We start from the raw sequence: 24,072 nt of genomic DNA, 5'->3' as shown, positions 1-24,072 counted from the left end.
GTATTACTGAATTTAGAGTTCTTTATATTCTAAATACAAGTCCTTTTTCAGATGTATATTTTAAAATATTTTCTCCCAATTTGTGGCTTCCTTTTCGTTTTCCTAATAGTGTCTTTGAGAGGCAAAAGTTTTCAGTTTTGATAAAATCTAATTTATTTTTCTTTTATGTTTTTTTTTTATGTTTTTAAAGGTTTTGTTTTTAAGTAATCTCTATACCCAGTATGGCGCCAGAACCCACAACCCTGAAGATCAAGAGTTGTATACTCCACTGACTGAGCCAGCCAGATGCCCTGTTTTTTGTTTTTTGTTTATTAAGAAATGTTTAGCAAAGTCAGGGTCACTTAAGATTTTCTTCTACATTTTCCTTTAGAAGTTTTATAGTTTCAATGCTTACATTCAGGTCTATGATGCATTTTGAGTTATTTTTTGTATAGAGGATTGTTTTTTTTCTTTTTTGCGCTATTTATTAAAATGATCCCTTTCCCATATCTTCAGGACTTTTGATTATGTTGATTTGCCTAATGACCAGACAGACATCATCCATAGATGATTAAATTCTTACTTGTTTAAATATTTTTTACTAATAGATCAGTCACTAGAAGCATTAAAGTGTTCAAAACGGAAACCTATTTTTTCCCTTAAGTCTTGAGGGAACTGTGACTGTTAAATGAATTTTCTATTTTCAACCCACTTCAGAGAGCACAGGATTTAAATTGACTGTGCTGTTAAGCCTGTGATTCTTGGTTAACCTGCAGTATGTGTGCCAAAGAACAATCAGCACTTTTCCTCATCAGCTTTGGCTCTGAAAGAAATCTGGTTCTCCCCTAATGCTACTTGTGCAGGCTTCTCAAGTGATGGCTATTTTTACTCCCACAGGCCTTAGAAGTACACTTAGCCCAGAGGCGGTGCTCCTCAGTGCTGTTCCAGACCATTCTCCTTCATCTTCCCTAAAACCCTAGTTTTGAATCTTATGATATCATCCACTACCCTTCATTGTTGCTATCATTTCTTCTTGTTTCTCAACAGTTTTGGATCCTGGGACACTATTGGCTCTTTTCAATACTACTCTTATCTAAATTCTTGGTGATTTGGATATCCTTGCCTACCAGTTTCTTGAACTCTTCTCCATTGATCTTGTCTTCTGCTAGATTTCAGCCACTCATCCCCATGGTCATACCCCGTACCTTATAATTAGTGATAATGTGTAATCCCTCCATAATCTCAGTTTTCTCATTACCACTGTCTGATTATTGTTTCCTGTCTTTCCACCTCACTTCCTCTGGTATCAAGTGTCCAATAATTCTTTGATTTTCTTCTGCCAGTGGGATCTCAACATTGTCCACCTTCATCTCTTTTTCGTTCCTCTTATTTAGCTGAAATTGCATGGTCAATCATAATCACTCCCTTGTGTATACTTTTAGCTTTGCTGCCCCCCTCATATTTGTTTGTCAAAACCACAACTCTGGTTAAATCTACCGTCCCACCAGTTTTACTTCTTACCTATGCAGCTGAACCCAGCTGAAAAAAAAAAAGCAAACATGCTGATGGATCTCATTTTAAATTTCTCACCACAAAATTGCAAGTGTTACCTTATGGAATCCCACAGTTGTACTGTGTTGCCCTAGTCTTCCCATTCCCCCAACCTTCCAGATGACTGTCTCACACTTTTCTCTCTTCAAACCTCCAGTATCACCTTCTCATCTGATCCCCTTAACAAGGTAGGATACATCCTACTTCTCAGGAAGTTGAAACAAATATAAAAGAATTTCCGTGGAATCCCATGACGACGTGTACCCACCTACCAGCATCAGTTTGACTTTGCTTTGCAACCTGTTGTCTACACATGAGCTGTGGGCTTGATAGGGAAGGGTTCTATCTTAAAGTCAGTACCTGTACTTTGTATTTTGCACCCTATTGCCTCTCACCTACTCAAGATCATCACTTAACCAGTTTGCCTCTCCTTCCTACATCATCACTTTTCCCTTCTCTGCTGGATTGTATCTATTAGCATGTAAGCACACTGTTACTTCTTTTCTCTTTAAAAATACTTCTCATGATCTCACCTCTGTCAATCAATTTCTCCTCCTTTTGTAGCAAAAACTTCTTTAAAGCATAGTCTGTATCCAACTATCTCAGATTCCTTTATTTCTGCTCTCTTAAATGCACTTTTCAGGCAGGGATTTTTTTTCCCCAATCATTTTATTAAAATTTCACTTTTTAGGGGCGCCTGCATGGCTCAATCAGTTAAGTGTCCAACTTCAGCTCCGGTCATGATCTCGCAGTTCATGAGTTCGAGCCCTGCATCGGGTTCTGTGCTGACAGCTCAGAGCCTAGACCCTACTTCAGATTCTGTGTCTCCCTTTCTCTCTGCCCCGCCCTGGCTCATGCTCTGTTTCTCTGTCTCTCAAAAATAAATAAACGTTAAAAAATTCTTTTTAATAAAACGGCACTTTTTAGGACCACCAATTATCCACACATTGCTGATTCTCATGGCCCATTTTCAATCCGTATCTGGACCTGACAGCAGCATTCAAAGTACTTACCTCCTTGTTACCCTCTGGGGTTTTGTTTGTTCGTTTTAATGTTTGTTCATTTTTGAGAGAGAAAGAGAGTCATTCAACTGGCTGAGCCACCCATGCGCCCCAACCTTCAGGGTTTTTCTCCTGTCTCACCAGATGATCTGCATTTCCTCTACTCATTTTTCCTCTTCTATCCTACTTCCTCACACTGGCGTGCATAAGAACTCAGGCCTTGCTCCTCTACTCTTTTCTGTGTTCACTTCCTTGATGGTTTCTTTTAGTCTCATGGATTTAAATGTCATCCATGTCTTAATGACTCTCAAGTTTGTGTATCCAGCATCAATCTTTCCTTTAACTTCTAGACTTAGCTCATTTTCTACTCAATGTCTCCATTTGAGTCTAAAAGATATCTCAAAGTTATATATAAAACTAAATTCCCTGTTTGCTACCCAAAAGTCACTCAGCCAAAAATCTCATTTCAGTTGGTGTTTCTTGCCTTCCAGTTGCTCAAACCGTAAAACTTTCTTTTTCTCCCCATCCCACATCCAACCTATCAAGAATCCTGATAACTCTACTTTTAAAATGTATCTATAAAATATATCTAAATCTAGCCTTTAGCTCCAACTTCCATTTACAGAAAAGTACAGAGGCTAGAGAAACAAGTTAAATTAAATCATGAGGAAACAATTAGGCAAATCCAGAAAGTAAGATATTTCCCAGGGCAATTGACCTAGTCTCCTCACTAAGTCAGTGTCATGAGAAAAAAGGAAGGAGGTAGACTGTTTTAAATTAAAGAGCCTGAAGAGGTGAGACAGAGACACTAACCAAATGCATTGCATGGTTCTTGGAAATACTGCCATATGCAACAACGTGGATGAACCTGGAAGGCATTTATGCTTAGTGAAATAAGCCAATCACAGGACAAATAGTGCAAGATTCCACTTATGGGAGGTATCTAAAATCATCAAATGCATGGAAACAGACATTAGAATGACAGTTGCCAGGAGCTAGCAGTTGGGGCAAGTGGCAAGTAAATATACTTGCTGTTCAGTAAGTATAAAGTTTCAGTTATACAAGATGAGTAAGTTCTAGGGTTCTGCTGTACAACATCGTACCTATACTTAACAGTATTGTGCACTTAAATTTTTGTTGTGAGGGTAGATCTCATGTTAAGTGTTCTTTCCACAATTTTAAAAACACAAGCAAATGCAGTGAATGATTTTTCTTGAATCTCATTTGAACAAATCAACTATAGCAGACGTTTTAAGGATAACGTAGGAAATTTGAAAATAGGTTGAATATTGGGTGGTATTTGGAGAGTGTTGTATATTAGGTGTATATCAGAACTATAAGAAAGTGCCTTACTGATTAGAGACGTATAGTGGAGTTTTTAGGAGTAAAATGTCAAATCAAATATGGAGCAAATGTGGGAGAATGTTAAATCTCTATGATTGACATATGGTTGTTCACCATGATATTTTCCTTCTCTGAATGTTTGGAGAAGTTTTATATTAAAAATTATTACCTTTACTGCTACCACATTGACCACCATTATCTCTTCCCTTTATCATGTTAATAATTCCTGACTGGGGTGTTCTACACTTGGCTGCCCACAGTCTAATGTGAACCCAGCTACCAGAGTGATTTTTTTAGTTAGCTTAGAATTCTCATTGGCACCCCGTTTCACTCAGGGTAAAAGCCAATGTACTCATAATAGTATATCCTAAGTGATCTGGACGACTTGTTACCATTCTGATGCCTTGTTTACTCGTGTTCTTTCCCACATCAGTTCCCTTGCTCATCCTTATGCACATCAGGCAACTCCTGCCTTAGGACTTTTACATGATCTCTCATAAATCAGATGTCCACACAACGCTCTTCTTACCACCTTCCAGCCTTCACCAATATTTGCTGGTTTTTCAATATATCCTGCCTTGACTACCTGTTTAATATCATCAGCGCCCTTACAGTCTAATCCTCTTATCCTGCTCCATAGTAAGTATTTTGGAAATATTTATTGAATGAATGAATATGGACTTACAAATTTTGACTTTGAAATTAAAGCAGCTTTTATCTTTTGTATCCAAGAAGAGTTTACCACTACTCTGTCATTTTCCATCAACAATTTCCCTGATAACAGCTGGATGTCCTGCATTTCAGTTCTGATGCTAACTTCTGAGTTAGCACAGTCTCCACAAGTTAAGGCCTCAGTCCCATAAAACTGCCCCCACTTCAGATGCCAGGGGGACATGGGGTCTTCAGTGCATCCACACTTTTTCCTGGCCAACTACAAATTCAGGAGTTCCTGTGAACTCCCCTCCACTGCCACCCCTTTCAGTAATTTTCAAGAATGACACAAAACTCAGGAAAGCTTTATATTTATGATTACAATCTTATCATGAAGGATAAAATCCAAGAATAGCCAAACGAAAGAGATGTATAGGGCAAGGTATGGAGCTGGGGGCAGCGCAGAGCTTGCATGCCCTTTCCAGGCATACTACCCTCCCAGCACACTGATGTGTTCACCAACTTAGAAACTCCCTGAACCCAGTTATTTAGGGGTTTTATTTGGGGTTTCACTCCATACGTATGATTGAAATTATGAACTCAATCTCCAGTCCCTTCCTGGAGGTCAAAGTGGGGCTGAAAGTTCCAACCCTCTATGTGTTTTGTTCCTTTGGAACGAGTCTCCATCCTGAAGCTGTCTAGGGGTCCATGATGAATTACCTCATTAGCATAAACTCAGTTATGGTCAGAAAGTGCTCATTATAAATTACAAAGGACACACTCCTTCTGAGGACATTTTAAGGGTTTTAGGAACTCAGTGCCAAGAACCAGGGATGAAGACCAAATGTATTTTTTATTATACAGCAACCACATATTGATTGAAAGAGTAAAATCAGAAGTAGTAAGTTGTGCCTCTGAGTGCCTTTAGTTCTAGTTTTCAGAGTTTTAGAAAGAGGGGAAAATAAAATAGGAGACCAAAAGAGATAAAATGAAGGTCAAGCTGTGCACAATGGTCGCAAGCCTCTTAAATGGATACTTTTCAAAGAGCCCTGAGTTGTTGGTCCTTGGCTCAGAGCCTATCCCTTACACGCCTTTATTGCTTATTTTGATACAGTAGGGGCTAAGCATAATTCCCTATATTTTTATTGTTACTATAGATGTGAAATTTAATTACTATAGCTAACTCTTGAATAGACATTTAACGTCAGGGGACCAAAGTGATTGTTTTGGGTAATTAAAACATAGGAAAATAGACCTGAGAATCAACATATCTAAAAAAGTACTAAGGTTGGCTAATAAAAATGCCATATTAAGAGAGAATCAAAATATAGTGTTGGTTTTGGACCCGTCTCGATTTGGCTGAGTTCAATAAGAATATTATGGTGCTTAAGTAATTTTAGCAGTACAAATGAAATTTAATATGTTTATTTTTGTTAAGGCAATTAACTGCAGGCAGATAATATATTTCTGGAATTTTATTAAGTGTTAAAGTCAATGAGCTTTTTTCTTTTTTTTTTATTTCTCTGTCTTTTTTTATTTTTTAGCTTAAGAAGCTATGACTGGTACATAAGTTAAAGTCAAATAGATGTGCTACTGGAAAAATCTAAGGAAATGGTTTTGTACGTTTCATAGGTTCTTGTTTTTTTGTTTTTCTTAGCAAGAGACAGGACATAGTAAGAAGCTAAAGATAGCTTCTTACTCATGAAGAATGCTCCAGTAAGATTATCCGTTGTTGTTTACATGTCTGTGCAGAACTATGATCTATTAAGATCTTGGGGAAAAGTACCTTTATATTGTTTGATCATAACCTGAGAGCATTAATTAAGGGGTATTTAGAAAGCATTGCTGAAATTGTAAGCTACTTACAAAAACAGAGTTATGGCTAGATGCCTGCATATTGAGTCAATATTTATTACTCGGAAAAGTCACATTGGATATAAGAAGACTGGACTACGGTTCTTGCTATGTTCTGTGCAAGCAGTAGATTGGAGGCTTATGGATAGCTTAAAAGTTCACTTTCCAAATTTATTTTATTTTTTTTAATTGTCTATTCATTTATTTTGAGAGAGAGATAGAGGGCATTCATGTGTGAGCAGGTGAGGGACAGAGAGAGTGAGGGAGAGAGAGAATCCCAAGCAGGCTCCATGCTGTCAGTGCAAAACCCAACACGGGGCTTAATCCCATAACCATGAGACCATGACCTGAACTGAAATCAAGAGTCAGACTCTTAACCAAGTGAGCCACCCAGGCGCCCCCCCCCCCCCCCAATGTATTTTAGTCCACAGATATTTAAAAAAATTTTTTTATGTTTATTTGTTTTCGAGAGAGAGACAAAGAGTGCGAGCAGGGGAAGAACAGAGAGAGAGAGGGAGACACAGAATCCAAAGCAGGCTCCAGGCTCTGAGCTGTCAGCACAGAGCCTGATGTGTGGTTCAAACCCACAAACTGCGAGATCGTGACCTGAGCAAAAGTTGGACATTCAACCAACTGAGCCACCTAAGCACCCCATATTTTAGTCCACAATATTTATTGAGAACTTGTTATGTGTTAGAAATGAGGTATGGGGAAGGAGTGGGAACAAATACCTACCCTTAATGAACAACATAGAGTGCCATGAACAATATTGGTCTTTCTCTTTGTGATCTAGTTTATTGAGCATGCATGAAGGAGATAATTAGACACAGGACCTTTAGTGTTGTTTGCTGGAACCAGTTTTGTGTTGAACTCTGCTGACTTAAGATTTATTTATTTATTTATTTATTTAGAGAAAGAGAGAGAGCAGAGGAGGGGCAGAGAGAGAATTCCAAGCAGGCTCTGCACTGTCAGCAGCGCAGAGCCCAATGTAGGGCTCAAACTCATGAACCATGATATCACGACCTGAGCTGAAGTCAAGAGACAGACGCTCAAGTGACTGAGCCACCCAGGTGCCCCTCTGCTGATATAATTTTTAACAAAAATTATTCTGTCAACTTTGCTGCTTAATTATCTGATAGAACTTGTGGAAATTATTTAATTTCTGAGTATGATATTCTTCAATGGTAAGAGGGATAATAATACCTTCCTTGCAATGTCATTGCGAATGTAAAGTACCTGATTCAATGACTGGTATGTTTACTAGTCCTTTGCAGTGGTTTTTGTGTTTTCCCTTCCTAGCTTAGACATAATCTTTTAAGGAATAAGCAAACTGTATCATAGTGTTTTATTTGCAATATTTTATTCAGATATTCTTTTAGTTACAATAAGTATTGTTCTAAATTGCAAATTAAGTATCCCAGGAGTTCTTAGAGTATATAATTTTCTTACACATTTTTAAAGTTAATTGTTTATGTAAACTATACCCCCCAACACAAGGCTCAAACTCATGACCCCAATATCAAGAGTCATGTGCTCTACTAACTGAAACAGCCAAGCACCCCTTCTTACACATTTTAAAGCATTCTTTTCTATAAGTTTATGAGCTTGCTGGTGAAGTGTATTTTTAAGCAGTGTGACCCTAAATTGCCACTCAGTAAATTCAGCGTCTTTGGCTTTGACTAATCATCAGCCAAATAGCACCAAACTCAGATTGTCTTCCTTATGAGTCTTTTTTTGGTTGGGAAGACTAACATTTGATTGGCAATGATTATGCTCTTTAGATTATTCAAGTATCAAAAAATATTGAATATTTTCTAATTTCTGTATTTTTATAATACTTTGGTATTTTTTTTTTTTTTTTTTAATTTTTTTTTTCAACGTTTATTTATTTTTGGGACAGAGAGAGACAGAGCATGAACGGGGGAGGGGCAGAGAGAGAGGGAGACACAGAATCGGAAACAGGCTCCAGGCTCTGAGCCATCAGCCCAGAGCCTGACGCGGGGCTCGAACTCACGGACCGCGAGATCGTGACCTGGCTGAAGTCGGACACTTAACCGACTGCGCCACCCAGGCGCCCCTACTTTGGTATTTTAGAACTCAATTGTTGCTTTTCTTTGCATTATCTGTTTTTTTTTTTTAATGTTAATTTTTTGAGGGGGGAGAGTGCACATGGGTGTGAGCAAGGGAGGAGCAGAAAGAGAGGGTACAGAGTATCCAAAGTGGGCTCCGCAATGATAGCAGCGAGCATGCAGGGCTTTAATTCATGAACTGTGAGATCATGACCTCAACTGAAGTTGGACGGTTAACTGACTAAGCCACCCAGGCGCCCCGCCTTATCTATTTTTACAAGAGGTTTTAAGGGACAAGGACACTTTTGGGGGTGGTCACAATCACTTTCTCTGAAAACTCACTCTTATCCTGCCAGATGTGGTCATTTTTCCCTTAAAGTTGTGTGTGTCCTACTTGCAGCCCTCAATCCTTTTGGTTACATATAAATCGGATTAGGGATGAAAAAGAGACTCTAGCTGAATTATTTGAAACGATCTGGGAATTTAGAATTGGGACTGAATGATGGCTGGTCTTTAAACTATTTGGTTGAACTGAAGTGGTGAAGACTTGGAACATGTCTGCAGTTATCTTCAGCATTGTATGTGGAGAAACAGAAAAAAGTTGGTCTGCAGAGAGAAACTGTATAGGTGGACAGAAACAAAGATGAAAGGAGAGTACTGTCTGGATTCCTAACAGCTTTCCAGATCCTTATTCCTGTACTGTGTGAGGCCCAGTTATTTTTCAGTACCGTAACATACCTCAGTGGTCTTCCAGCTCATACCACTTCCAGTAAGTTTCCTTTTTTTGTATAAGCTTGCTCAAATTAGTTTCTCTTCATTTTTATTATTCTTTTGTTGAATTCTAAAGAAGATGAAGCTTAAAAATAAAAGGGGTATATGACTATCCACATGCTGAAGAATGCATTTAGACTACTCCCTTACACCATACACAATGGGTCATAGACCTAAGTATAAGAGCTAAAAGACTCTTAGAAAGTGAAAGGACAACTCATGGAATGTGAGAAATTATTTACACATTTTATGACCGAAAAGAGGCTTTTATCTTGAATACTTAAAAACAAAAACAAAACCCCAAAAGCAGCTCTTAGAACTCAATAATAAAAAGTGAACCCAAATTTTATTTTATTTTATTTATCTTATACATTTTTAAAAATTTATTTATTGAGAGAGAGAGAGCGAGGGATGGGCTGAGAGAGGGGGTCAGAGCATCTGAAGCAAGCTCTGCGTTGACAGGCTGACGGTAGTGAGCCTGATGTGAGCAAAAATTGGATGCTCAACCGACTGAGCCACCCAGGTGCCCCAAAGACAACCCAATAGGCAAAGACTGAATAGATTTTTCCCCAGAGAGAATATACAAACGGCCAGTGCTCAACATGATTAGTCATTAAGGAAATGCAAATCAAAACCACAGTGACCTACCACTTCACATCCACTAGGATGCTATAATTAAAAGGACAGAAAATAACAAGTGTTGGCAAGGCTGTGGAGAAATTGGAACCAACATGCATTGCTGGTGAGAATGTAAAGTGCTGCAGCTTGACCTTGCTTCAAATGTTTGAAGCAACAGTTTGACCTTGCTTCAAATGTTAAACATCGAATTATTACGGGACCCTGCAATTCTACTCCTAGGCATATACCCACATGAAACATGTCCACACAGAACTAGTACATTCAGAGCATCATTATTCATAATAGCTAAAAAGTAGAGACAACCCAAATGTACAATGGCTGATGCATAGATTACCAAAATGTATTTTATCCATAAATGGGATATTGTTGAGCCATAAAAAGGAATGAAGTGGTGATACATACTGCGATATGAATGAATCCTAAAACCATACTAAATGAAAGAAGCCAGACACAAAAGACCACATAGTGTATGATTTCATTTATATGAAATGTCCAGAATAGGCAAACCCAAAAAGACAGAAGGGTGAGGAGTAATTCCCAGGGACTGGAGAGAGAGAGAGAGGGAAATAGGGAGTTACAGGTAGCTAAGGATTTCTTTTTGAGAAGATGGAAATGTCCTGGCATAAGATTGTGGTTAGGTTGTACAATTCTGTGAATGTACTAAAACCCATTGCATTGTATACTTTAAATGGATGAGTTGTATGGTATATGAATTCTAACTCAAGCTGTTTTTAAAAGTAGGTACAGGGGCGCCTGGGTGGCGCAGTCGGTTAAGCATCCGACTTCAGCCAGGTCACAATCTTGCGGTCCGTGAGTTCGAGCCCCACGTCGGGCTCTGGGCTGATGGCTCAGAGCCTGGAGCCTGTTTCCGATTCTGTGTCTCCCTCTCTGTCTGCCCCTCCCCCGTTCATGCTCTGTCTCTCTCTGTCCCAAAAATAAATAAACGTTGAAAAAAAAAAAAAAAAGTAGGTACAAAGTTAATGTTCACTTTGATACAAGCTTTAAAACAATCATAAAATAATTATAAAAAATAAATAAAAATTTGAAAATAAAAAAATAGTAGATTTATACAGAGGTAACTTAGTTGTAACTGTTTTTTCATAAATTTTATACCTAAATATATTTTTCTTTCTTTTTTTTTTTTTTTTAATTTTTTTTTTTTTTCAACGTTTATTTATTTTTGGGACAGAGAGAGACAGAGCATGAACGGGGGAGGGGCAGAGAGAGAGGGAGACACAATCGGAAACAGGCTCCAGGCTCTGAGCCATCAGCCCAGAGCCCGACGCGGGGCTCGAACTCACGGAGTGCGAGATCGTGACCTGGCTGAAGTCGGACGCTTAACCGACTGCGCCACCCAGGCGCCCCTTTTCTTTCTTAATAGTAACATTAAACATTATAAATAACATGTGACTTCGTGTAAATATATCAACAAAATTTAGCACAGATTGTACTTTCAGTTTGAGTGACAATATAAGTTGAAGTGTAGTTTTTTTTTTTCTCTAACATTTCTTTCATTGCAATTATGTTTTTTGGGTAAATGGAGACAGTTGTGGTGTTATAGAAAGATCTTTGGACTTAGCTTTTGCTAAAGCAGGATAAACATAGGTATTCAGTCTCTGGTCTTGAGCAAATAATGTCATAGAGCATTGGTTTCAAAAACCTTAAAATGAGGATCATGCTAGGGAAAAAAATTTTTTTTTCTACTATTTATCATAGTTTGAGAGATTTTCCTAAGAAAAATAAGTATAGGTATATTCACAGGTGTTTTAAATGTGTCCACGTGACACATGTCCACATATGTCCAACATGTCTAATGCTTAGTATTACATTGAGAAAGTGGTTCTCAATCTTTACTGTTTAAAGGAATTGAAATTTTAATAGCATTTATTATTTATTGGTGACCTTCAAAATATTAAGTGATGGAGGTCATTGAAATATTAACTCAAAGGCTAATGTTAACTTTTTTCTTGCTATATTTCTTTTGTCTGTTTAAAATTGTGTCATTGATTTTGACTTTTTAGATATTATTGTATCTAAACATTATGTTAATTCCAAGGTAGCATATTCCTCTATAATTTTTTTTTTTTTTTTAATGTATCAACTGTAGGGGCACCTGGGTGGCTCAGTTGGTTGAGCGCCCAACTTTGGCTCAGGTCATGATCTCACAGTTTGTGGGTTTGAGCCCCGCGTCAAGCTCTGTGCTGACAGCTCAGAGCCTGGAGCATGCTTTAGATTCTGTCTCCCTCCCTCTCTGCCCCTCCCCCACTCATGCTCTCTCTCTCTCTCTCTCTCTCTCTCTCTCTCTCTCTCTCTCTCCCCGTCTCTCTCTGTCTCTCTTTGTCTCTCTCTCTCTGTCAAAAATAAATAAACATTAAAAAAAAAATTTTTTTTTCCTCCCCGTAGGGGCACCTGGGTGACTCGGTTGAGTGTCTGACTCTTGATTTCGGCTCAGGTCATAATCTCACGGTTTGTTGGGATCAAGTTCCACGCTTTGAGTGTGGAGGTGGCTTGGGATTCTCTGTCTCTGCCTCTCTCAAAATAAGTAATTTATTTTTTTAGTTAAAAAAAAATAAATAAATATATCAACTGTATGTTACAACTTTTATTTTTATTTTTTTAACGTTTACCTTTAATTTTTTTTAACGTTTATGCATTTTTTGAGAGACAGAGAGTGAGTGGAGGAGAGGCAGAGAGAGAGGGAGACACAGAATCTGAAGTAGGCTCCAGGCTCCGAGCTGTCAGCACAGACCCCGATGCGGGGCTCAAACTCATGGACCATGAGATCATGACCTGAGCCAAAGTCAGATGCTTCACTGAATGAGCCACCCAGGCATCCCAATTTAATGTTTACCAACGGAGAGAGAGTGAGTGTGAGTGCGAGTGGGGGAGGGGCAGAGAGAGAAGAAGACAGAATTTGAAGCAGGCTCCCTGCTGTCAACACAGCTCGACATGGGGCTCAAACCCATGAATGTGAGATCATGACCTGAGCTGAAGTTGGATTCTTAACTGCCTGAGCCACCCAGGCGCCCATTTTTCTAGTTTGTTTTTGGGGGGGAAATGTATGTATATATGTGTAATACACATTATATATGATGTATATATAAATATGTGTGTGTATGTATGTCTATATATGTGTGTGTATACATATATGTATATATACATGCATATCTTATGATGCTCTGGTAATAGGTTGATTTTAGAGAAATCTGCGAAAATTGCATCCAATCTCCAGACTGAGTTCTTTAATTGCTTGGTATGTGGTAAATACATTTTTATGTTGCAGTTAAGGGATAGATTTCATTTTTTTTTAAGCTTGATAGCTGCATGATCTTAATATGCTAGCTTTTTCTGATTTGCAGAGATCCTGCATATTTTGATGAAAATTGGCTGAACAGAATCAAAACCGAAGTAGGAGATAATTGGAGGCTAAAGGTATTTTCTTTTTATTTTTCCATCTGTTAAATAGTCTTTTAGTAGTATGTGTGTAATATTTGTTGGAATTTTATCTGATGTGTTCAGTGAGCTTTGGAAACCTGGACAGCCTGTAGTGAAATAATCCAGAATTAAAGATTGGAGGTAACCTGAGGTTGCTCACAAAGATACATAGTGTGAGTTAGTAAAGCACTGTGACTAATGGCATGGAGTCTAGAGCCATAGTGCCTGTATTCATATCATAACTTTACATTTACTGTCTGGGGAAGTCCTCCTAACTGTTCTGTACCTCAGATTCCCCATTTGTAAAATGAGAATAGTAAAAGGATCTACCTCACAGAAATAAATGAGTTGGTATATATAATGTACTTAGGATAGTGCACATGTAATGTTAGTTGCTGGTGTTGTTGTTACTAATAATGAGAAAATACTGATTATAGTTGACTGAGTCCAGAGCACTCACAGAATGAAATATTTTCATTTTTATCCTAGTAGCCTTAAGTTCCATTATTTCTCAAGCTTCTTTGACCAGAACCCACAGTAAGAAATACAGTTTACATTGCAGCCTACTGTCAACTAAATGTATGTGCAGATATAGTTCCCTTAATCTGTGCACTGATGTTTTGATTTTAAAAAACATTAGTTGCAACCCACTAAATTATTTTTTTAACTTTATATTTTGAAATAATTCTGGAGTCACAGGGGATGCAAAACAAAATGTGCGGAGAAGTTCTGTGTACCTTTCACCCAGTTTCCCCAGTGGTTACATCTTGCATAACTATAATACAATATCAAAACTAAGGAACTGACATTGATGCAATCCAGTTCATTCAGCTTTCACCAGATTTATCTGTTTTTTCATGCTTTTGTGTACAGTTCTGTGTAGCTCTATCGATACGTGGTTTCCCATAATCACAATGAAGACACAGAGCTGTTTTATCTCTGCAAGTCTCCATGATGCTGCCCATTTCTCTTTGATATAGACAGGTAGAGACTCAGAAATGCAAATGAGTAAGCATGTGAAGCCCCTGGACTTAAGATATGTTAAGCTTAGTTTGTCATTTTAGTTCTTTTTTTTTTTTTTTTAAACATTCAATTTTGAGAGAGTGAGACAGGGCGTGAATGGGGGAGGGGCAGAGACAGAAGGAGACACAGAATCCTAAGCAGGCTTCTGAGCTGTCAGCACAGAGCCCGATGTGGGGCTCGAACTCAAGAACCGCAAGATCATGACCTGAGCTGAAGTTGGACGCTTAACTGACTGAGCCACCCAGGTGTCCCCTTTTTATTTCTTTCATAAAACACATATTTGATGAACAATATTCACTGATTGCTTAAATATTGAGTCTGCCAACATTTAATTCCCTTTTTTAAACTAAGCTAGAGTGAATGAACACTGTTTAAGCCACTGTTTTAATTTCTAAATAATCTTTCAAGAAGAGGCAATTAAATGATTACTTTTATATGGTATAACATGTATAAAACAACTGTGGATGTTTAAAATAATTCTACGAATCATTTTGTATTTGCTTGCTATCTTGACCAAAGAGGGAGTTCTTTACCCAACTTGCATGCACAGAACACACACATAAACAAACATCCTGTCTTCATCTTTAGTATCATTAGTGTGGCAGAGACAGTAATATAGAGAAGGGGAAAAACTTTATCATATTCTTAATATTCAGAACTGGGATTAATAGGAAATCAACTACCATTTTATTATTATTTTTTTAATGCTTATTTATTTTGAAAGAGAGAACAAGTAGGGGAGCAGCAGAGAGAGAGAGAGAGAGAGAGAGAGAGAGAGAGAGAGAGAATTCCAGCAGGCCCCACACTCAGTGCAGAGCCCGACGTGGGACTCGATCTCATGAACCAGTGAAATCATGACCTGAGAGACCTGAGCTGAAATCAAAAGTTGGACACTTAACCAATTGAGTCACCCAGGCGTCCCTCAACTATCATTTTAAATGAACACATTGATTTTTAAGACATGTTAATTTTAAATGTTAAAATATGAAAAAAAAAATTCTAAAATAAAGGAAATAAAGCGTATTGTGTATTTGCCATGTCCCCAGATCTTTCTAGAAATATGAACATATTCGTTTTCTTTATGAGTTTTTTTAAATAAGTTTTCAGTTTATATTCTCCCTTAGAAATAAATACGTCTGGTTGCACTGGATTGCACTGCCATGATTGAGTGTCTGTTACTTGATAGTCACAGGTTCTACTGTGACTTCTGTCCTAGGACATATTCAGCTACTAATGTTGGGTAGGGACAGTTAGGGTCAACAGAATCCTGTCGTATACACATTTAACTTAACACAGTATCAACCGAATGAGATGGGTCAAAAAAAAAGGAAAAAATAACAGCTTAAAATAGTGCAGGTGATCGTGCCTGTCATTTCACTCAGATCACATATAAGGCATTGAACCCTTACTTTAGAGTGGCTGAGTGATAGGAAACATGTTGGTCCCTCACCCTCTCTTGCTTCTAGAGGATGCTTCTTGTACCACAAGTATCTTGCAGTGCCGAGTGTTGTACTAGCATTTCAACATAGTATATTTTTAACCATATGGCTCCTCAGTATTTACTTTGGTGCTCAACTGAACAATCAGCAGTCTTTTCTGACAGTGAAGAAAATTTGGAGACATTTCCAACCCTGATTTTGACTGTAATTTTCGCTTAATGCTCTAATTTTAGAATTTAACCTCTATGTGAGATGCAACTCCATTTTTCTAGGGAAGACAGTACTAGAGGATGTTTTCAGTAAGGATGGCACATTTTTTTCTTTACTTGCGGAAAATCTGATACTTTTAATCTTACTGTTAAGTCTTGTTCAATTACCCTCCAGTTTCTGTCAGTGTGATCATAACATTGAAAATTTAACATGATTGGAAACTTAATTTTTTTGCTATAATCACTTGAGATCACATAAATTAAGCCACTGATAGTCCTTTTTTGGTGATTATGGAATTCACATATGCTGTTGAGTTTTATTTTTTATATTTATGATTAACTAGAATGATTAGTTGGTTCAGAAATTTTTTATGTTAAATTATATTTTGATCTATGCTTGACTTTTACCCAGTTGTTTTATCTCTCTCTAAACAGATAAGCAATTTAAAGAAAATTTTAAAAGGAATCCTGGATTACAATCATGAGGTAGGAACTTTTTTCTCACTCTCCTTAGAAGTATTACTATAGGAAATTTAATTTTACAATATTTTACAGTGGTTTCAAGTAAAGGAAAATTTACCTCAAAATTAAAAAGCAGCTTATCTTCCATTGTTTTAGATGTTGGTTCAAACAACTATCTGTTAGGTGGTTACTAAATAGAGGCTCTTTTTCACTGTAACGTGGACAGTGTGTAGATGATTATTAATGTTATACTTTACTTTCTGCCATATATGAACTCTCTCCTCTTCTCCTCTTATGAAGGTAGTTTAGAATCCAGGCATTATAGCCAACTCCCTTGCTTACATTAGTTTTATTCCGTGGCAAACCTCCATCCCTAGATTAACTCAGTTTATCCTCTGAGTCTGCATCAGAACAGTCAAGGTATTAAAAATCAGGCAGTGGAACTAGTTTTACTTTAAATTTCATGATCACAGATAATCAAATGAACACAACAAAGCCTAGACGCCTATGTTATTTTCTTAACTGTTTTTACCCCATGAGCTTACCTTCATTTATACCTACATCTATACTTGTATCATTTATCTTCACAACTTAGTAAGTGGTCCAAAACCTATAAATCATCCTATAGTCCTTCCTTTTTTTAAATATTGTCATAAGACCTAAATCTCCAAAATAAAGCTTTTTTCCTTCTTTACTGCCACTACTTTATACCATGCCATCATTAGCTCTTGCTTATATTTCTAGAGTAGTCTGACTAGTAACCCTGATTTCACTCTTGCCCCTCTACAGTCTGTTCTTATTCTTCACTCTAAAACCAAAATGATTTTTAAACATGAAAATTTGATTATGTCATTCTTCTCAAAAGTTTTTCATGGTTTTCTATTGAGAATCAAATTCATAGCTCTTACCGTGAGCCACCAGGTACTGTGCTCCTTGCCCTGCTCACCTGTAACGCTAGTGCCTTATTCATCCTGCTTGTGTGCTTCTAGGATTTTCTTTATTCACTGTAGGGTTATTAGATAGGAACCTACCTGTTTGTCTGCATATATTTCATTTCATTTGGGACCAGTTTCCCCATAAAGGAATCCTCTGTTTCCTTCCTGATACAGGTATTTGGCTATCAGCATTTTGGAGTTAAATGATATTAAATATAGGCATGAATCTATATTTAATCTCTGCTCCTTCTGGTGCTCCCTTGTTCAGAACCTCTCTGGCTCTACTTTGAACTTCAGAGAATTTTTCTTTTGGGAGCTGGTGAAGGAATCAAAGTATTCAGTTTCTTTTCTCGGTGTTTATACCATATACCAGATTGGGACTAAATTTGTAAATCAAGATCATTATAATTTAGCTTATAGGAGGTAAAAATAGAAATTGAAAGTGAAATTGACGTAATAGCTCTGCCCTTAGCAATGAGTTTCTGGTGCTGATGAGCTAATTTGTATCAAATATTTTATTTGGACATATAAATGTAAATGCAGTTCTAATCCTTTTGTCTCTATTCAGATTTTAGGACAGCAAATTAATGACTTTACCCTTCCTGATGTGAACCTCATTGGGGAACATTCTGATGCCGCAGAGCTTGGAAGGATGCTTCAACTCATCTTAGGCTGTGCTGTGAACTGCGAACAGAAGCAAGGTAATTTATTTGATGTTAGGGTATGCATTTAAAATAATTAAGCCAAAGGAATACATATTGTATAGATTATATATAAATCACTAGTACAAACAATAGCGTCTTCGCAAGGCCACCCTCAAACAATGCTATTTTCTATGATTTTGCTAGTACTTTGTTTGCAAGCTTAAAAGAGTTTTGCAGCTTAGAATAAATTTGATTATGAGGATTCTCTCCCTATCTGCAGGACTATATAATTCTTTGAGTAGATTAGTTTTAGCTGCAGTGAATGTGATGAAATTTACTGTTAATTGGAGAATGTCCAGCTAAATTAATCTCAGTAATAATGGTAATGTTATGCTGGATCAATTTAGCTCTGGGAACTTAAAATTGGATACTTTAGATTGCAAGTATGAAGGATTTATTTCACAAATATTTACCAAACTCCTGCATTATGCTGGGGCTAGGAGCACATTGCCAGACAGAGCAGACACGGTACCTTCCCTTGTGGAACAGGTTGGTGAGTGGAGGGAGGGCAGGAAGCAATGTCACACATAATAACTGTGTGGTCTGAATGGGAATGAGTGCTGTGAAGGTAAAGTGTAATGGGCCAGGGAAGTTATTTAAGCAAAGATGTGGACATGGATGAAGAGTAATCTGAGTAGTAGAAACTGAATGTCATAATGACTTAGGTTATCTTTGAGAGACTGAAAAAACCCACCACTATAATTAGAGAGTAGTAAGGAAGGGATGAGGGGTGATGAAATAGAAGAAAGGTACATAGGGACTACTCCAAACAATGAGGGCACAGCGTTTTACTGTTACTGTATGAACTTCGTAGAAGACGGAGGTTTTTATCTTTTTAAACCCAAAGATTTTTTTCTTATTCCTTCTTCCTCACTCCTGGTAATGCAAAACAGATTTTTCTTTAAATTGTCTATACCTTTTCGGTGTTCTAATGTGATAAGTTTAATAGCTGTCAATATTGTTTTCTTGAAACTGTGACTAGTTTTATTGGTGTGTGATCCAGGAATTTTTTTCTAACAATATATTTATTTCTCTTTGTCCTCATTCCTGTTAGATTTTAGTATGCATGCTCTTACAGTAAGTTTTAGTTTTCTTTATTCAGTTTAACAATTAAAATGGAGAACTTTCTACATTTGTGATTTTTATATGTTACTAAGATGTCTAAAAGTTTTTTGCCAAAAGTTAGAAGATTGCTATAAATAAGATCCAGACACATTAAATTTCTAAGTAGATGCTTTGATTTTAAAAGGTGTATGAAAATTATTTAATGTAGTTGACTGAATTCAGATAATGACCTCTTATGTGCTTACTCTGTTAGGAGATTCACCTACTCTTGGAAGCAGCATACCTGTTAAGAGTTGACCAATTATATTTATCACAGGAAAAGACATGGATGTTACCTATATCCATAGTCCTATGGAAAGCAATCATAATATTTATCCAGATTCTCACACAGACCAAGAGTCCTGTGTAACACCTAGATTCATTTTTTCCCTTGAAATTGTGTATAAATGATGAAACCTTTGAACAGGATTTTAACATCTAATTTATCCAGAGGGCATTCCCTGTTTTCAGAAACATAGTTGAGAACCAAGAATCAAAGTAAATGAATTCCTGAGTTCAGATTTTCGGTGTAATATGAGGCTTACTAAAGCGGCTCTGCCACTTACTACCTGATTGACTTTGGACTAGGTACTCAGCCCATTTCCACATCTACAGAATGAGGATACAAAACCTGATAGTCGTGAGGAGTAAATGAAATTGTATATGCATATTTGCTTTGTAATCCATAAAGTGCTATACGGATAAAAAAGCTTTTATGTTTAGATGAGTTTTTCAGTTACTAAAAGTAAGGAGCAATTGCTCAAAACATTGACTTAACATACATTTATGTTGGCCATCTGTCTTCCTAAACAGGGCAAATAAATGGTGGTAAAATTGAAAAGGCAAATATTAGTAATATAAAACATACTACTAATCATTTCTAAGTGTCTGTCTTCTGCCTGGTACTTTATTAAGTACTCATAGAACAAAAAAATACTTTATACACATGAGGAAAACTAAGTATTACGTGATTTGCCCAAGGTTTCTGGTTTGTGAAAGGCTAGGCAAGGACAATAACCCATGTCTCTCCATGTTTAAATCATGCTCCTCATACTCACCTGCTATAAATTTTGGCCTTAAAAAAGCTGTTTTCAGGATGAACTCTGTGACATAGCACACCTCATTCATTGCCTCGTAGATCTGCACCAAATAATCGTATATATTTATATTTTGGACACAAGATTTGTAAATTTTTTTTCTTTTCAAAAATTGTACATTAACGTAGTTGTCATCATCATTTTATCATGTAGCATTTTACGGTGTTCGCGGGGAAGGGCCTTGACGTGGCAACACCGCTTCTTAACTAACGCTTCCCCTCTCACACCTTACTAACTTCCTTACCTCCCTGTTCCCACTGTTAGTTTCTTCACTTCCAATAGGCTGTCATTAAGTTTCCTTCCCCATTATCAGTGCCACTGCTTTTTCTTTTCCATGTTCACAGTCTTTTATTTTGAGGGCTGTTAGTCATCCTAGCTATGCCATTTTCTCCATAGCCCTGGGATTCTGTGTGTAGTAGCTTTGAACAGAACATCTACAAGCACTCCCTTGCATTCCAACACTTAGAGGATGCTCCTCATTAACAAAACAGAACAGGAAACGGAGCTCAGACTAAAGAATTTTTTTTTCCCCAAATAGTGGTTCTGATACATTCCTACTATTGTCCTAAGAAAATACCTGTGATTTAAGTGTGTTGTGTGTGCTTGTGTCACCACACATTTGATTGGGTACAAGTATCCTAAGAACAACACTTGCTTAAAAACATGTTTTTTAAAATCTTTGGCATCAATAACCAGGATGTCAGAATGTCACAATTTAGTGTTGTCAAAATACTTTGGTTTTGTTTGTTTGTTTGTTTTTAATAAGTTGTCTGTCACACACAGCTTTATACACCTTGGCATTCCAAATACATGAGTCTCGTAAGTTCACTTTAACAATTTCACAGTAAGACGCCCATCATGTAATACTTGAAGTGCAGAGACAAGTTTTTGGTGTACATATGGAGAGGATTTTTTGGATGTATGTGGAGAGGCAGGTTGAGACTAAAATTTCCTAATTATTCTTTTAAATGTTTCTTATTAAAATGTATTTACCATGTTTGTTAGAACCCACCTGGCCTGTTGATTTTATTTTATGCTTAATGCCACTTTTTCCATTCATTGTTGGATTTGCAAATAAGGAAAAGTACTTCTAGGGCTTTGTTTTTAGGAGACAAGAAATAATTTTTTTCAGCTTTTTCATTACTGACAGCTGAGAGATCCTTCTCTTTTTTTGGCAGTGGCGAGGGTAAGATTGATGAAGTTGGTACTTCAGCTTATTAGAGATGTGTGTATTTTAAAGTCCAGGGTTATGCAATATTTATTTTTTTATGGTATCAGTTTTTATCTTAATTTCGTCTTAATTCATTGTCCTAAGCAACTCTCAGGTTTATTAAGATTTTTCTATTCTATAGCAGAAAATATTAAGGTAGAAATTGTACACAGTGCAGTGCTTTGTCACACAAGCATAAGGCACAGACTTCAGAGTTATTTTTTTTAACTTGTAACAAAGTATAATGTGAAAGACAGATTTCTAAATTTTAGGAATAGCAATAAGGAGTTCTTTCCATCCTGGCTTTAGGCTTTACCAATTCATTGTCTTGCATTCCTGAGATACTGTATTCCTGTGACCTTTAGCTTGTAGCCTCAAACTTTGTAAATTAATGGGGTGGTGGGTGTGGTTTCTTAAAGAAAGAACTACTGTAACTTTCAGCCTGTACTTTACCTGTAGTGCAGATATTTAACCACTTATGAAGAATTCCTGGAAAGAGTCAAAACATGGGAGACTACTTATAAGAATTCATGAAGTGTAAGCCTTTTACTCCCTTGAGTATCTTTAACTTGAACAGTGACATTCCAGATTATTCTTGTTTTCAGAGTACATCCAAGCCATTATGATGATGGAGGAATCTGTTCAACATGTTGTCATGACAGCCATTCAAGAGGTACGTTGGAACTTTAAGTATGTGTGAGAAATTAAAGGAGCAAATAGGAATATGAATAGCAGAAGTAAAGATTTTAAAAAAAGATTCTCCTCATTTTTTTTTGAGAATTTTTTTTCTTACACTTACAATATAGCTTGCCTCATTTTTATTTTAAAAAATCATACATTTTTCTCATTTTTATTTAAAACTTAAACATTTGTCTTTAGGTATATTCAGTAACTATTCCTAATTTTTAAAATTGCTCTACTGAACTAGGAATAGTAGACTAATTCCTAAAGCCATTATAAATACATATCTTAAACCAGCAGTGTACCTCACACTTAATTGTTAGTTTCTTGTTTGGCAGAAAATACGTCTTCAACTCCAACCATACCCAGAGCAGTTTCTAGATGAATATTTATACTGAAACTATGGGGAAGGAAAAATATCTTTTTCCTCTACCCATCCAAATTCGCAGCTGGGACCTCTATTAACAAAAGACAGATTAACAAGAAAAAGGGTACAAATGTATTTAAAGGATGTTTTACATTACACCAAAACCTTCTTAAGGAAATGAAGACTAAAGACGTGTTTAAACCTGAGTGTTTTGATGCTAGGTTTGATGAAGAGTGGAGAATCATGGAAAAATGTGATAGGGCAAAAAAGGTTTGAGCTAAGGATAGTAACCTGGGGAAAACAGCATATCCTATTCATTCAGAATCCTTTCAAAATCTATCTTTGGAGATAAGGATGCTTCTTTCATCTGAGTATAGGGAGAGCACCTCTCACATGAGGGTCTTATGACCTGCTTCAGGAGAAGGTAGAAAATCTTTCCTGTACCTACTCAGATTCCTTCAGCTTGAAATATTCAGTATGCCAGGATGCCACATTTTGGGATAGCATGTCCTCAACTCCATCAAATGTGAAACATAAAACTATAAAAGTAAAAATAAAATGTAGATTAATATAACCAGTTTATCTCAGGATGTGAGAATGTTTTTGATCATAAAAGGGGAACAGATTGTTAGGGGTACTAGAAAACAATATATGATGTGAATGTGCAACTGACAGAGAAAAAATATAACAAACATGAAAAATGCTAAATGCAAATTAAGTAAAGTTGTGGTTTTTTAAAAATCTGACCAAATGACTATAAATCTGGAGGTTCCCATTACCCCCTCAGGGTGCTGATTCACAGAACTCAGGAATGATGACAGTATTATAGCAGAAGAATACAAACCAGAACCAACTCCCCCCACCCCCAAAATGCATAGAGTGAGGTCTAGGAGAGTCCCATATGCAAAGTTTCTGTTGGTATCAAGGCATACCACCACTCCCCCAGCATATTAACATGTACTGCCAACCAGGGAAGCTCACCTGAGTTTTCATGTCCAGAGTTTTCATTGGGGTTTCATTATGAAGGAATGATTATTTGGATCTGTGACCATGGGGTTGAACACAGTTTCTAGCTCTCCTCCCCATCAGAAGTCAGGCTCATTATCAAGTGATAATCTGATACATCTGGTCTTCCTGGCATGACCAGCCCCCAACTGGAGTCATTCATCTTTTTAGCTTAAGCTACCTAGAGACCCACAGATCATAGATACTCTTTATCAGTTAGGAAATCCCAGAGATTGAGAGGCTACTTGCCAGTAACAGGACAAAGGCCAGCCAAATTCATTACTACACAGGACGTTTCAAAAAAACAAAGCTTTGAAAAGATCACTTTAGCAGTCAGCTCTGATGGTAGGAAGATAAACTGATACATCTTAAAATCATGTCATATTCTTTTATATCATGTAAGATATTAAGTCATGAGTATTAAAGTATCAAAACAATGATCTCTTTTAAAAAAAAGTTTTTTATGTTTTTCTTTTACTTTTGAGAGAGACAGAGTGTGAGTTGGGGAGGGGCAGAGAGAGAGGGAGACACAGAATCCAAAG

At 37.0% G+C, this 24,072-nt stretch overlaps 1 protein-coding gene across 7 annotated transcripts in view; it reads left to right on the top strand.

Annotated features, from left to right (window-relative positions):
- The window catches only part of HOOK3 (hook microtubule tethering protein 3), a 116,230-nt gene that overhangs the window by 15,514 nt on the left and 76,644 nt on the right, over positions 1-24,072 (top strand). For all 7 annotated transcript variants that reach the window (XM_045458704.1, XM_045458695.1, XM_045458674.1 and 4 more), the window contains 4 exons: positions 13,219-13,291; positions 16,401-16,451; positions 17,931-18,063; positions 22,083-22,150. In XM_045458704.1, the coding sequence (XP_045314660.1) occupies positions 13,219-13,291; positions 16,401-16,451; positions 17,931-18,063; positions 22,083-22,150 (325 nt within the window). The remainder of the gene's footprint in view (positions 1-13,218; positions 13,292-16,400; positions 16,452-17,930; positions 18,064-22,082; positions 22,151-24,072) is intronic.

Source organism: Leopardus geoffroyi, chromosome B1 (assembly GCF_018350155.1).
Source record: "Leopardus geoffroyi isolate Oge1 chromosome B1, O.geoffroyi_Oge1_pat1.0, whole genome shotgun sequence".
NCBI classification, from domain to species: Eukaryota; Metazoa; Chordata; class Mammalia; order Carnivora; family Felidae; genus Leopardus; species Leopardus geoffroyi.
The sequence above is the reverse complement of the archived record's forward strand: the minus strand, read 5'-3'. Positions and strand labels throughout refer to the sequence as shown.